Source organism: Antrostomus carolinensis, unplaced genomic scaffold (genome assembly GCF_000700745.2).
Source record: "Antrostomus carolinensis isolate BGI_N321 unplaced genomic scaffold, ASM70074v2 scaffold2682, whole genome shotgun sequence".
Classification (NCBI taxonomy): Eukaryota; Metazoa; Chordata; class Aves; order Caprimulgiformes; family Caprimulgidae; genus Antrostomus; species Antrostomus carolinensis.
In genome coordinates, this window is record NW_010297367.1 from 6,304 (window position 1) to 20,712 (window position 14,409).

Here is a 14,409-nt window from a genome sequence, read left to right on the forward strand (position 1 = left end):
TTTCTGTAGCATTCTGTTTTTCTCCTGTTAAGTACCTCCCACAAATACACGTGTATGGCTGTGCACCTGTATTATGGGGGCTAAGTATCTAAGTGGAATTCCTCATACAAAGTTTCAATGGGAACTTTTGTGTGTATAATACTATATATATACTGTGAATGAAGGAGATAACATACAGGTATACATATCTACAATGTATGAGACAATTTTATAAGGCCTAAGAATTAATTTTGTTAGTTTAAAATGCTAAAATTATTCCTTTAGGATTTATGAGCTAAGAATGCTCAGGGGTTTAGTGTCCTGACATCTCTTTAATTAGCCATCTCCAAGATCTCACACTAAGATGCTAAGCCAGTGCCTTCTGTCATACCTCAAGAGTTTCAGAAGGCTTGGAAGCCACAGAGGAAGGCGAATGTACTATGCCTGTGGGCTATACAATATGTACAAAGTACCATTTTCTTGCTAGTATCAAATTAGGACTTCTTGCTACCACTCCTGCTTTGCTGGCGATGCAGTTCTAAAAGAAATCCTAAGAACAATCCAGCAAACATGGGTGAGGTAAATAAAGATGTCGTTGAAAAATACTTGGAGAACAATCCCCAGTTTGCCAAGGAGTATTTTGACCGAAAAATGAGGGCAGAAGTGCTGGGAAGTATCTTTAAAATCAACCCTGGAGATGTGAAGGAAGGAGTCAGCTTCAAAGACATGTCCCGTCTGGAAGAGTGCAACATACTTTTTGAGCTGCTAACAGAAATCCAGGATGAAGGAGGCACTATGGAAAAGATAGTGCACAAGGCCCTGCAGAGGCTGGCACAGCTGCTGGCAGCTGATCGGTGTAGTATGTTTATTTGTCGTTCCCGAAATGGTATTCCAGAGGTAGCCACCAAGCTTCTCAATGTCACTCCAACTTCCAGCTTTGAGGAGAATTTGGTGAATCCAGACAATGAGACTGTTTTCCCTCTGGACATTGGGATAGTGGGATGGGTTGCTCACACCAAGAAGTTTTTTAATATACCTGATGTGAAAAAGGTAAGTGACTTCTCTTGGGAAATGTTTTCTGTGCATTTGCTTACTCAGGTTCCTGCACGGGGCTTGTGGTTCAGAGCCATTCTTCAAAAACACCCCAGAGACAGAAATCCAGACCAAAAGCACGAGAAAAGCAGCAGCAGAGTTTGCTCAAAGTCCAGTAGAACCACATCATGTAGCCTGGTGAGGTATTTCCAGTATCCTCGCACAATTGTTGTAACATAATTTACTATAATAAGGGAGGAGAATATTAGATTAATAGAGACTAATAAGTACTTGTGCTTCTGTTGAACACGGCAGGCTCCTATTCTGTTTTCCAATACGGGCTTGCAAGTGTTCTCCCTTATCATTCCGAGCTGCCATACATGCACCTCTGAATATAATTCATTTGAAGCTTTTGTAATGAGGATGCTTCCTTATAAGTAGGTGAATGAAGCCAGATGAAGATGATGTCAACATATATGTTCTGCTTCAGGTCTGTCTTTGAATTTAAAATGGTTCCCGATTCTGAGTATGTCCAGATCCAGGGCTTTTGTTCAGATCCATCTATAGAAGAAGATTAATGAGTCAGAGCTGCTCTGACACTTTTAAAGTTCCTGTTGAATTTGCACAGAATCACCTTCTTTAGTTATGGTGCTGATAAGGGTTATTAAAAACATTAATTTGTAATGAGTGATTAATAAATTGTAATTAATTTGTGATGAGTGACCTCACAGAAATCAAACATGCATGAATAAGAACTGCTTTAGAAACTACTCTGAAATACGTGGGGAAACATGTTTTGACTGTTGTAGATTTCTTTAAAAATAGCTAACCTTGTATTATCAAATGGTGACATCTTCATGTCTTTTTAGCCTTATGTGGAAATCTCAGCATAATCAAATGGTGCTAAAATAGTTATACAAGATGAGAGTCTGGCTTCTTAGTATTTCCTATATTGTCAATTTAAAATTCTGGGCCATTTTAGAAATGGAAACCACCTCAGTGCCCTAAGCTCAATGTAATTAATAAAAATATTTATACAATGCAATTATCTATGTTTTCCAGGAGGTAAACAAAAAGTAGTGTATTTTATCATGTTAAAAGTTGGCAGGCACAAAGAAATAAAGGACTACTTTTAAATCTCAGAAACAAATTAATGTATATATATGTGAAAAGAACATTTCCATATATAGTAAACTATCTCAGATGTAAGTAGGAATCACAAGAGCAAACAGAAGAATGACTGATTTGAGAAAACAAATAATTTGATTGTTAACTGACCACTAAGACGCTTTCTTCAACGACTGCTGTTCTGACAAGAAGCATCTGACTTACTGCCTCTTACCACCACATGGGCAGATTGGAGGATAATCCTTATAAATTCATAAGGCTGATTACATGAGAAAAGATCAGAAGGATCAAGAAATATGTGCCTTCTATCAGACACTGCACCACTCCTTAACATCATTATGTGACAGGTGCCCAGAGCAGGGCTGCCCAAACATTTCTGCGTTTGAGACAGGATTTGTTCAAAATTTTGTGACAAATGTAATTTGGATATGTTTAAATAAAAGAAACTTCCTGTCCAGCTAGTCCTGCTAGGTATACATTTTGCACTCATAAATTAATTTGTGTCAGCTGACTATCTACCCAGCTATTATTCCATTTCTAAGGTAATCTTTACTTAGGCATCCATTTACTCTCTTAGGATTACTGAGGTCTATGCCATTAGGCCCACACCTAAAAATGCAGTTAAAACATGGTGTCATTAATCCACATTTGGTAACTAAATGGCATCAGAATATTGACATTTTATAAGTTACCTTCAAAATTCCCAGAGACTTATCTGGGATCAAGATTTGTTATTTAAAAACAACCCTGAAGGTCTCAAAATTGTCACAATTTCCATCCTATTTGTAAATAAAGTTAAGTGTGCAAAACCACGCTCCTCACACAGGCAAAGCTCCTACTAATGCTACCAGAATCTTCATCTCCATAAGGAATCGAGAACTACAGCTTTAGACAGTGCCATTTAAGGAATATAATTAGTCCATGGCAGCAGAAATAGGCAGCCACTGAAGTCTTTATTACGTTTTTTGAAAGAATAATTATTTTTCAGATCACTTTGTATGTCCTTTAGTTAAACTAGATTGTCTGCAACCCAAATCCTGATCAAAACATGAGAAGCAGAGTTAAGACAGAGAGGAATTTTGCCCCTATTGCCTTGTCAGAATACAAAATACACAATGAATAATTCTAGATGGCTATAGTACTTTAAAGATGTCATGTCTAACCATTTCTACTGTTGACACAATCCATATCCAAACAGCATAGTGTTTTTTAAGTCTTAAGTACATGACAACATTGACAAATCCACAGTGAGACATTTTCATGCTTCAGTCACCACCCCTTTATAACAAAAGTGAATGTAATGAAAGATCATAACAACAATAAATCATTGAAAAAACATAATTCTACACTTCTAGTGCGTGGTAGCCAGTTCTTCATTATCCCCTTCTTCATCCTGGAAAGGTACCAAAAAACGTGAGGAAGCTTCTCATCCTTGACTAATGCTTCAGAAAAGAAAAGCAGAGGAAAAGATACAGACCTTCCGTAATTAACTTAGGAGCCAGAAGAGTCTCCCTCCACAAGATTAGGGACCTGTTGACTGCGAGAACCAGCAGTGTCTAATCCAGGATTTTATACTAGTGAGAAATAGGAGGCCAGGCAGGATCAATATCCTATTAATTTGCCCCACATTATTTCCAGGGTCTGGCAGAGTATGCGACTCAAATATTCCAAAGTAAAATAATAGATTGCATAAAATTTGATGTGTCCACTAATATTCTTTAAATATCAACTGATAACATGGACAACATGATAAAGAAGAGTACAATTACCTTAAAACTTTTGCTAAGGCATTATTTCCAAATAAAACTAAGAACTAAGAAATAGTTAAACAAGGAGTATGACTCCTGGGGAATCAAAGTCTCACATTCCCAACCTGTAAGAACCAATAATAAAGACTATATATCTTTGCTTTAATTCATCATGTATTTAAATTATTGCATAGTTCCTTTTAATTCAAAGATATCTGAGGACAAAGATTTAACTGAGGATTGGAAATTCAAGAAATAATATTCTTGGTTATAGTAGAGAATAAAATTGTATAAATGGTGAGAAAATGCTTCAAAAGAAGTGAAAGCTTCTGGATTAGATCCATAAAGGGACTCAAATGTTCTGATGCTGAATTAACAAGCCCTCATTTTTGGAGATCCTGCACTGGAATTCACAACCCCCAGAGAAGTGAAGAAACAACAGAGTATAGAGAGATGCTGGTGCTTCCAACTCAGATGAAGCAGCAAGCGCAGTGACCATAGTGGCACCTAATTTAACCACTGGAATCCTATGATACAAAACAACTTAAGTACATCTTCAAGTTGCAAGCACTTGTATCATCCCTTTTTAAACTAATCCAGCTTCAGTTTGCATGAGGTTTTTGGCTGGTTTGGTTTGGTTTGGTTTGGTTTGGTTTGGTTTTTTTCCCCTGGGAGCTCTACTTCTCTTTAATGCAAGAGTAGGAGAGACTTTAATTCCAGGCCTGTCTGAATTGACAGGAGTTTCAGATTCACGTGAAAGTGCCAGTCCCCAGACTCCAGGCTGTCTGAGCCTGGAACAAGGAAGAAGAGACATTCCATCCCTTTTCTTGAATCCATATCAAATTGAAAAATAAATTAAAGATTATTTGAAGAGGGAAGAGAAAAGCGTGGCAGGAAGCATGATTTTGCAGCTCAGTGGTTCAAACTCCCATGTGGCAGTGGGGAGACCTGGACACCAAACTGTTATCCAGCTGCTGTGTGCAAACAGTCACTCTGGTAACACACAGCAGTGGGCCTGGGGCCAGTCTTAGACTCCTTCCTAGGGCAAGAAGACATTGTTGGAATCAGCCATATCCACGTCAAAATATGAAGCAGTGGGAAAGCACAGGAGAGAGCAAGATGGTCAGTGGCACAACTGGTTGCCCTGAAAATGGAAAGAATGGAGACACTTTGTGGTGGAGCTGCTAGCAGGGCAGTCACTTGTTAATAAGATGTCTCAGTTCTTAACCCACCTTAAGCTAGTCCCCTAACAATGTGATCTTGGAGAAGAAACCCAAATATCCAACACATTGACAAGGCAGAGTATGTTCAAAAAGGCTTAAAAAGCCAGAGGAAGATTGTTAAAGGAATTTTAGAGGAAAGCTCTTGTGTAACAAACTCAGAGTTGTTAAGACGAGAAGAAATGAGAGCAAACATCCACACTGCTGCAGAAGTACTGCCTTCCTGAATGTCTGGAAAGTAATGAGAATTGAAAGAAACAATCCTAAGATAAACTAAAAATGGAGAAAAAATTGAGAGGTAGCCTTCTACATGGGAGGAACTTGTATTGTAAGTATTAATGTCTGCTCCTCCATTTTATCTTATCATCTTGATAATAAAAACCAGATTGTCATAAACTCACACTCAATATGGTAAATATTAACTGGAAAAATTGCAACGTGTTCCAATCTGTTATAAAGAAAAAGATTCAGTCAACTTACAAGAAAATATTTTAACACAGGAACAAATTTTATTAATTGTGCCTTCCAGAAGAAAAACCCAAATGTTTAATTCTTTCCTTGAATTAACTTGTGTTAAAAGAGAAAAGCTCACAAAATTGAAGAAAAAAAATGAGCATTAAAAATTAAAAGCTCCCTTTTAGCCTAATTTTCTGGTTTTATGTGAAAAAAAATACTTAAAGTATGTCACACAGATTCAGTTTCAAAAAGCTCCAAAATAGCCACTATATATGGCAAATAATAGGCAGACATTTTAGTGACATGACTGAAAAGTTCAACTTCCAACTGACGTTAAATTTAACTTTCGAAACTCTGGTGATCTTAAAGATACCACAGGCCATTTGTTCTGCAGTGCTAGTAAGTTACATGTTAAAATGTTGCTGTCTTACATCCCTGACAATACCTGGTTTTTTGAGTGTGGCCTAATGAATGGCCAACTCATTTAGCTAACTGGTTTCAGTTTTTAATCAGACTGATGACATTTTTGTAGCTGATGGCAGGTGCTTTTTATTTTCCATTCATGCTCAAGTACATAATTATGAAACAAAAACATCTGTGAGTTGAAATTAGGATAAGCAGAAATAAGAGATGAGCTCATCTATCCAACCCAGAAACTCCAGCCCAACATGAGCAAAGTAGTCATAACTTCAGGAGGTCCCAGAAAGCCATTATTCCTCTGTGCTGTGTAAGAGGGAAGAGGTGGAGGAAAACAGGCATCTGCTCTCTTGGCACTGCCAGCTCAGCTGCAGGATTCATCACTCCCCTTAACTGTGATATTTGATACACTTTGCCAAACTGAACACGGAGTGGTTGGCTGCACAGCAGATACTGACATGTCACTCAGAGTCTACACAAGAAGGATGGAACAGTAACAGTTTTTTGCATCGGAGTATTGGTGATGGTGATATGAAAACCAAAGTGAAAATGTCATCTGTGGGACATGAACAAAACGACATCATGCTGCTTCCTAGCAAGGCCCACAGTCAAGGAAGCAAAGATTTATGGGAAAGTCTAATTTCCTAACATTTCAAACCACATGAGTAATGAAGGTGCTGATGATGTGCCAAATTAAAAGCAAATGAGAATAAGCAAGTACACTGGAGATAAGAGAAGCCTTGGTACTAACAGCCTTGAGCTGATGTTCCTACTACCTCAAATGAACCGGAGCAGTGAATCTTTACCCTGACTAGCTTTGTTCCCTTATACTTCCCTTATGTTTTGAGCTGCTTTTCACACTCCTCCATTTCTCTGTCATTCCTGTATTTATATAAATTACATCCTACTGCATTTGCAATGGAAACTATATTAACAAGGGTTATACTATCTCATTACTTACAATAGTTTTTGCATTTTCTGATCAAGTTTACACTCAACGAGTAATTTACACTGCAGACTTTGACCTGGAGTTTCCAATAGTGTCAAACTCGCTTGCCTCAGGCTGCATGTTGTCGTTAATCCAATCAGAAATGCTCAAGGCTTAACTTGGTGTTCTGGAGCACAGTGTAGCAAATCCTATGATAACATTACGAACTGGGAGATGTACTTCCTTTATTAAATACTATAGGATGGGTCAACGAACGTTAGAATAATGGTCACCATTGTTTTTTAAGCTTGGCATAGAATAAAACCTCTGAAAGGTTAGAAATTTTTGCAGAGTTCTTTTTCACAGTTTGCTTAAATAATTGTTGCATATCTAAAACCAGCCAGTGAAGGACAATTCATTATGAAAGAAATTAGATCTTTAAAAACTGGTATAAGGAAACACAGAAGAACATATCACTCCCAAGAAAGGAACTGAGATCTGCAGGGAGACCCATGAAATCAGAGAGACACATGACAGTTCCTTCTTCTAGGCAGTCCCTCAACAAGAAATTTTCAGAAACAATACAGTAATACTGATTTTTTTTTTAAAAAAACGCCAAACTACATAATCATAAAGTATTATCTGCTCATGTTGTTTTTTAAAATTAACTTTCTTTGCAAAATGCTTGTGGTTCCCAGGGGAGTGGATTTTTCTCATTCATATTTATCTTATCTTATTACAGTCATGAGCTTACGGTTGTGTATTTACAATTCAGAATCAGATGTGGTATAGTCTCAGTAAGCAAGTTTACTTGTAACTGCTGTATGAGGAAAATGAAAATTATTTTTAGAAAGACTGGCCTTGTTTTTCCCTTTCACAGAGGTGTAATCATACTGTTTTCACAACAGTGACTTCTGATTTTGTAAATTCCACTGCTGGCTATGAGATGGAAATTAGACTTATAAAACTTAAAAGGAGTTGAGGCCAAATTATCTAAACATAGATAATTACATTGATATTTCATTGGTAAGATGTTTATAATAATAATGTGTAGTAGTGTTGGTAAATTACAGTGAGATAAAACTGGTGTCACAGTTTAGAGAATCAAGAAACACAAATTAGCTACTAATTTGGAGTGTATAGGCTAGATCCATGGTAGCCTGCCAAACCCCTCTCCAGGGGGTAACAGAAAGATGAGCACAAAGACGCGTTCTGATTTTCCACTCCTGTATGCTGGTGCCAGCCTAGTGCATGTTGCACATCTTATGATGTATCTACAGAACTGATCATTGTACAGTAGATGGCTTTAAATGGAGCTAGCAGAAAATTCTTGCAAATGTACTACAGTTAGGGAGTTATTAACAGATCGACGTTCCCTCATTTTTTTAAAAAGCCCACTTTATGATTTAACTGAGTGCTGAAAATTCAAACCTTTCTCTGAAAGCTGGTTGGACTCAATAGATCAGGCTCAAGTGGACTGCGTCCACATTCATATAGTCATGGAAGCACCAAGATGTTCTTCTGGCTTATTTGTCTATGAACATGATTTTCCAGACATTGTGAAAACTGATTTTAATTGAAAACAAAAGGAGCTTATGTTCTCAAGAGAAAGTATTTTAAAACCTTGGTTGGAAATAAAGACTTTAAAACTCCTCACAATTATGTACAAAATATTAAATAATTTAAAGTCTAAATCTGAGCACAAATTTTTGCTTGTATGTGCAAATCTTGTGTGGTATGAGTCTTTGTATACACTGTGGGAATCCTGCCAATGTGTTACAAGGTGTCTATACTTTCTGCATTGCACTGTCTAGGCACAACACAGGATGGCTTGTAGTTACTGAACTTTTTATTAATACAGACTTGCATTCTTTAAAATTTTCCTATTGTCTGCAAAAATTGTATAACCAAAGTGTTTCTTCTGAACACCACTGCTTGTACCTTCAGTTTGGAGTTATTAAACAAAGTAAGAGTCAGCAGCTGTGCCCTGCTGATTCAGCTCCCTTGGTGTATACAGGTCCCTTTTCAGTATTCAGAAATCCAAGAGTGTCTGAAATTTCTATTTTTTCCCTCATAGCAGCATACAGCACTCTAAAATCAGGAACCTGGGCCTCAACATTAAGCTAGATGCTCTTGGTGAGACGGAGGGACAACAAAACAAGGTCAAATTCTCTATCTGATTTACTTTATTTTGAATGGCTAAAACAGTCTGAGATTCAGAAATCGTTACTGAAGCCCCAAATCACACCCAAAACCAGAATGGTTGTGTCAGTAGGTAATACATCTCAGAGAAAATAAAATATTTCCATGTAATAACGTACTTGTTTAGCAGACTGCAGTACAGTATTTGATTCTCGCACAGGAAAGAGAGAATGACTGTCATTTTCCCTGGATGTCTGTCTGTTAAGTGAGATACCCCTATACCTTTATCCGAGAAAAACAGAAACCAACTCAGGGGAAGTTTGACATAGAGAAAATATCTCCTCTTCACCTGGATGATATATTTGTTACTGGCTGCATTTTCCAGGGACCTAAATACATCCTGATACATAGAACTACAGAGAAAACGTATTGGGTACTTTGATTTTTCGCAATGGGATTTATTGGGATGACACAGGCTGTCCTCAAGAGAATCAGTTCTCTCTAAAGAGAGCCCAGTCAGTAAATACAGAAAAGACATTTGAAAGATAGCTCCACATATTTAATTCCTTTCACAGAAATGCAGTCCTAGAAGGAAATCCAAAATGCAAATGTAAAAGATGGGCTGTATAAAGACTATGAAGAACTGAAGGAAAAAAAACCCCTAACATTTTGAACACATAATAAAATCCAATCTACGTTCTAAGAGTTATATGTGCCATAAATTAAACTATACCAGAAACAATTGCTAAAGAGGGAAGAGAGGAAAAAAGAAATTAAGAGGAAAGATCCAAATCGTAGACAAACAATTTTAGTTCTGGCATTTCTGAGCCTTTTCATGCTTGATTTTACAATCTAGAAAATGTCTGTTTGTTTGCTTGTTTGTTTAAGTAGCTTTGTGTACAATTTATGAAAGCAGAAATGCCATTATGCAGTGCCTTGCAACATTCTCCAGCCCATCAGCAAGGAAGAGACCTTGAGATCCACCAGGCAGATCTTGGCTGCCTAAGCTAATGCAGTAATTAACAGCAGTAGTATGTATCAGCTCTGTGGGTAGACATGCACTAGCAAGTCAGTCACTCTTTGTAAGTGGTTCACAAATATTTACTAACAGCAGGGGACTGATAAGGTTTGCGAATCTTGGTTCTGGGTGGATGCACTTAAAGCAGGACTCCTTTGGCCTCCCTCTGGTGGGTGCCATTCCTATCCAGGGCGTTGTAACGTAGTCTGACCTACCCTGGTTACCACCAGGCTGCTCACCACCTCTTGACATTCTTGTTTAGCACCAACTGCTCATCACCTTGAGAAATCAGAAGCAGACCTGTTAAAGGAAATTCAGGGAGAATCTGCCATTGACTGTAGACCAGGACTTGAGTGCTCATCTCTCTGAAGTCTGAGCACTGACTTGTTAGAAGCGGCAGATGCGAGGGGATGGAAACGGCTCAGTGAAGACAGAGTCTGGCTATTTTAGGTGCTTAGTAGAACCATGTCACCCCTCTGTATGCACAGATTGACAGATTTCAATCCCCCAACTCACAACTCAGCTCATTTAGGTAATTATCTTAAGAACATAGCAAAACACAACCCTTGATAAACAGATTTCCCTGACAAATTTCAAATCTCTCTTTTAAATTAAAGAGAACACTAAAGCATTTCAAAGAAAATAACAAGAATTTTTTTGATATGAGGAAGTTGAATAGTTTTCCATGAAACATGAACTAGATTCCAGCATTTTTTGCATAAAAGAATTAAAATAATAGCTTTTACTAAATCCTCCTCAACATTTTGTTTCAAGGATCAAATTGGTGGGGTAATTAGTTGTGACTCATTCATTAGTCATGTGGTCTCATTCCTATAGTATCACACACCCAACAAAAGCAGCTCTGTGTCCAGATACCCCAGGTCCTACACCCTCCCATTCACCACAAGAGCGTGTTGGGCTAGGAGCAGCAAAGATGGGAAAGTGTCAGACAGGAAGGAGCAACAAATAGCCCAGAGAGATGCCTACCTGGAACAGGCTGCCCAGAGAGCTTGTGGAGTCTCCTTCTCTGGAGACATTCAAAACCCGCCTGGACACTTTCCTGTGTGACCTACTGTAGGTGATCCTGCTCTGGCAGGGGGGTTGGACTAGATGATCTTTCAAGGTCCCTTCCAATCCCCAACATTCTGTGATTCTGTGATACCTGCCAGTGATGCCTCTCTGACAGAAGCATTTTTAGCCATATACATTCAGGACAGGTGGTAGTTTTAAACATTGTGTAATGGGAACAAACTATCTCTACAGAAATAATTAAATAATAATAAATATTAACATAGCTATGAAGTAATTCTCTTACATGCAAACCATACGTATTGGACTCTCAGGTAGCCATAAAGTCATATTACTCTCTCCTTTATTCTAGATTTTCCTGTATTTTTAATTCCTCCAATTCCTCATCATTCTAATAGAAACCTGCACAGCACTTGGTTTCAGAAGCTGTATTCATAACCAATGCCTAAATTAAGCTTGTACATATAACTCTGCAAGGCTGGGCTAAATAATAATGGGGTTTTGTGAGTATAAACCTACTGCACTGTGAAACTGTGCTCACAGCATTGCAAACATAAATTATCAAATGAAACAATCATTTGCTCCTGGTGTGGTAACTAATTGTTATGTGTTTCATTTATGTGTGGTTTTTTTTTCTTTTCTTTCAGAACAACCATTTTTCTGACTTTCTGGACAAAAAAACTGGTTATACAACAATCAATATGTTGGCAACCCCAATTATGCGGGGTAAAGAGGTGCTTGCTGTTGTGATGGCACTCAACAAACTAAATGCCACCGAGTTCTCAAAAGAGGATGAAGAGGTAATAACCTCAGATGTCACACAACAGTACAGTTGTTAGTTCAACAAGTAGTTTGAGTGAATCTACCTCTTGATACTTTTGTCTTATTTTTGCTCTTTGTCATTTTTAGGTCTTTAAAAAATACCTCAATTTTATATCTTTGGTCTTAAGAAATCATCATCTGACATATCTCTACAATATTGAATCCCGAAGAAGCCAGGTATAGGAGAATTTGTTAATGCTAATATTTCATTTTTATGTGAAACCATTATTAATCCCAGTGTTTTATATTCTTGCAAGCTTACTGAAGTAAGGATTGCATCTATTTAAGTTTTTTATTTGATTATAGCAATGCGCCTTATAATTTTATTCTGGAATGCCTAGGATTCATGTATTTCTGTTTTCTTACTGTTGTGAACATTTACCCTCTTTCTCTTTTGTTGTAAATAGATGCTTTTGTGGTCTGCCAACAAAGTATTTGAAGAGCTAACAGATATAGAACGGCAGTTTCACAAAGCACTGTACACTATTCGAACGTATCTGAATTGTGAGAGATACTCCGTTGGTCTGCTGGACATGACTAAAGAGAAGGTAACAAACATTTTGCCTACTTGCTAGAAATGTGCTGTTCCTAACTTTAAGTTATAAAATCTATTCTTCTAATTACTTTGTTCTACATATTTCTAGTGCACGTCTCTCCATGACACAAAGTTGCCATACTTTCTAACCCTGTGGGATAATTTAGAGAAAATCTAACCATGTTACAAAAATTACATGCAAAATGTAAGCATGGCAAAGGATACAACCATGATAAACATAATTCTGAAGTATTTTTTTCAAATTAATAATTCTATATGAGAAAGGGTAGAAGAGAGAAGTGGAGGTCTGATTATTGCTTTATAAATACCTGCCTTCTAAAACAATTCAGCTGTACAACTGTCCAGAGATAAGGTTCAGATTAGCTTGCAATTTACTGGCAAACGTTTCTTGCCTGGAATATATTTAACAATGTTTTCTTAATATTGTCTGAAATGTGACAATAGTACAGCTATGGAGAAGGAAAAATAAAATGTCTAACCACAGACATCATGTTATCTATGAACACAGAACTGATTTGTTTTTTTTCCTTTTGCTAAACCCCGTGTATTGTTTTCCCAGGAGTTCTATGATGAGTGGCCAATCCGGCTGGGGGAGGCAGAGCCTTACAAAGGCCCCAAGACACCTGATGGACGAGTGAGGATATTAATTTTTCTCTTTATGAATCTTAATTTTGACACTGAGGTTGTACAGGTGACCTACATGTTTTTCTTTTTTTATTTAGGAAGTCAACTTTTATAAGATTATTGACTATATTTTACATGGAAAAGAAGAAATCAAAGTCATTCCGTGAGTATTCATTGTCAGCCTGCAAATGTGGGGTAATTGGACATATTGTTGGGATAGAATAATAAAATGGTTGCATTGTAGAAATCATTTAATTTCCTTCTGTCTCTAAAGGTCACCTCCAGCAGATCACTGGTCTCTTGTCAGTGGATTGCCAACGTATGTTGCTGAAAATGGATTTGTAAGTTCATAGCAAAAGTAAAAACTAAAAGTTTTAGTTCATGCAGTTCTTCTGATTGAACAAAACCCCCCCCCAAACCTCCCCACACCCAAAAACCTCTACAAAAACACTGTGCTGTTTCCAGTGTCATTGGTTCCCAGTAAAATTATGTGAATGAGCAGTTTGGATGGAGACAAGCCCTCAGCACAAGTGGACAAAACATCAGGAAAATTCCCCTGATTGTGGTCACATCAGAGGAATAATGTTTGCATTTGATGTCACTTTCCAGGTGTGCCTACTAGGTCTTACAACAAAATGTCTAAGTAAGAAAATCATCATACACACAGCTTTAAAAATTTCTTTTTTTCTTATCTCCTCTTGCATAGACAATATATGTAATTCAAAGTTATGATGAATGACAGTTATTAGTAATCCTATGACATTTTTAATAGCAGTAAGGATAGAGCCCTTAGTACTCTGGTGTTTCTTTCTATAAACCCCCATGCCATTTTAAACTGGAATTGATTTTCTTAACATTATGCTTATGGGCAGGGAGACATCATATATGTGGGACTTGGCTACACGCACTCCAGAATGATGTCTGCTAGAATGACAACATCTAATTTAGTAGGAACAGTTTAAATTTTTGTAGCTAGCTAGGGTGCTCACTGTTGTTAGCTTAGAAAATAAATATGCCTTTTTAAAATACCAGGCCAAGTCTTGGTGCACATAATATTCCATTTTAAACATGTCTCCTGTTCTTTATGCTGCAGATTTGTAACATGATGAATGCACGAGCAGATGAATATTTCACATTTCAGGTAATTCCAGTAATGTTAATAATTACAGATACTGTAGAAAAATATGCTAATACTTTCCAGCAATTAGTTACACAGCTGACAACATAAATAATTTCTCCTTTGTCTGTGATGCATGTGTCTTAGTATTACATTGCCTATATCAAGAGCTGTACTACTACTTTCAAAGAAA

At 37.3% G+C, this 14,409-nt stretch overlaps 1 protein-coding gene across 1 annotated transcript in view; it reads left to right on the forward strand.

The window, feature by feature from the left end:
- The first annotated feature begins 353 nt into the window (after positions 1-353).
- The window catches only part of PDE6C (phosphodiesterase 6C), a 28,610-nt gene continuing 14,554 nt past the window's right edge, over positions 354-14,409 (forward strand). Inside the window, exons 1-8 of the mRNA XM_010162071.1 lie at positions 354-1,029; positions 11,745-11,897; positions 12,007-12,096; positions 12,327-12,467; positions 13,035-13,109; positions 13,198-13,262; positions 13,374-13,440; positions 14,193-14,240. Of these exons, the coding sequence (XP_010160373.1) occupies positions 550-1,029; positions 11,745-11,897; positions 12,007-12,096; positions 12,327-12,467; positions 13,035-13,109; positions 13,198-13,262; positions 13,374-13,440; positions 14,193-14,240 (1,119 nt within the window). The 5' untranslated portion in view covers positions 354-549. The remainder of the gene's footprint in view (positions 1,030-11,744; positions 11,898-12,006; positions 12,097-12,326; positions 12,468-13,034; positions 13,110-13,197; positions 13,263-13,373; positions 13,441-14,192; positions 14,241-14,409) is intronic.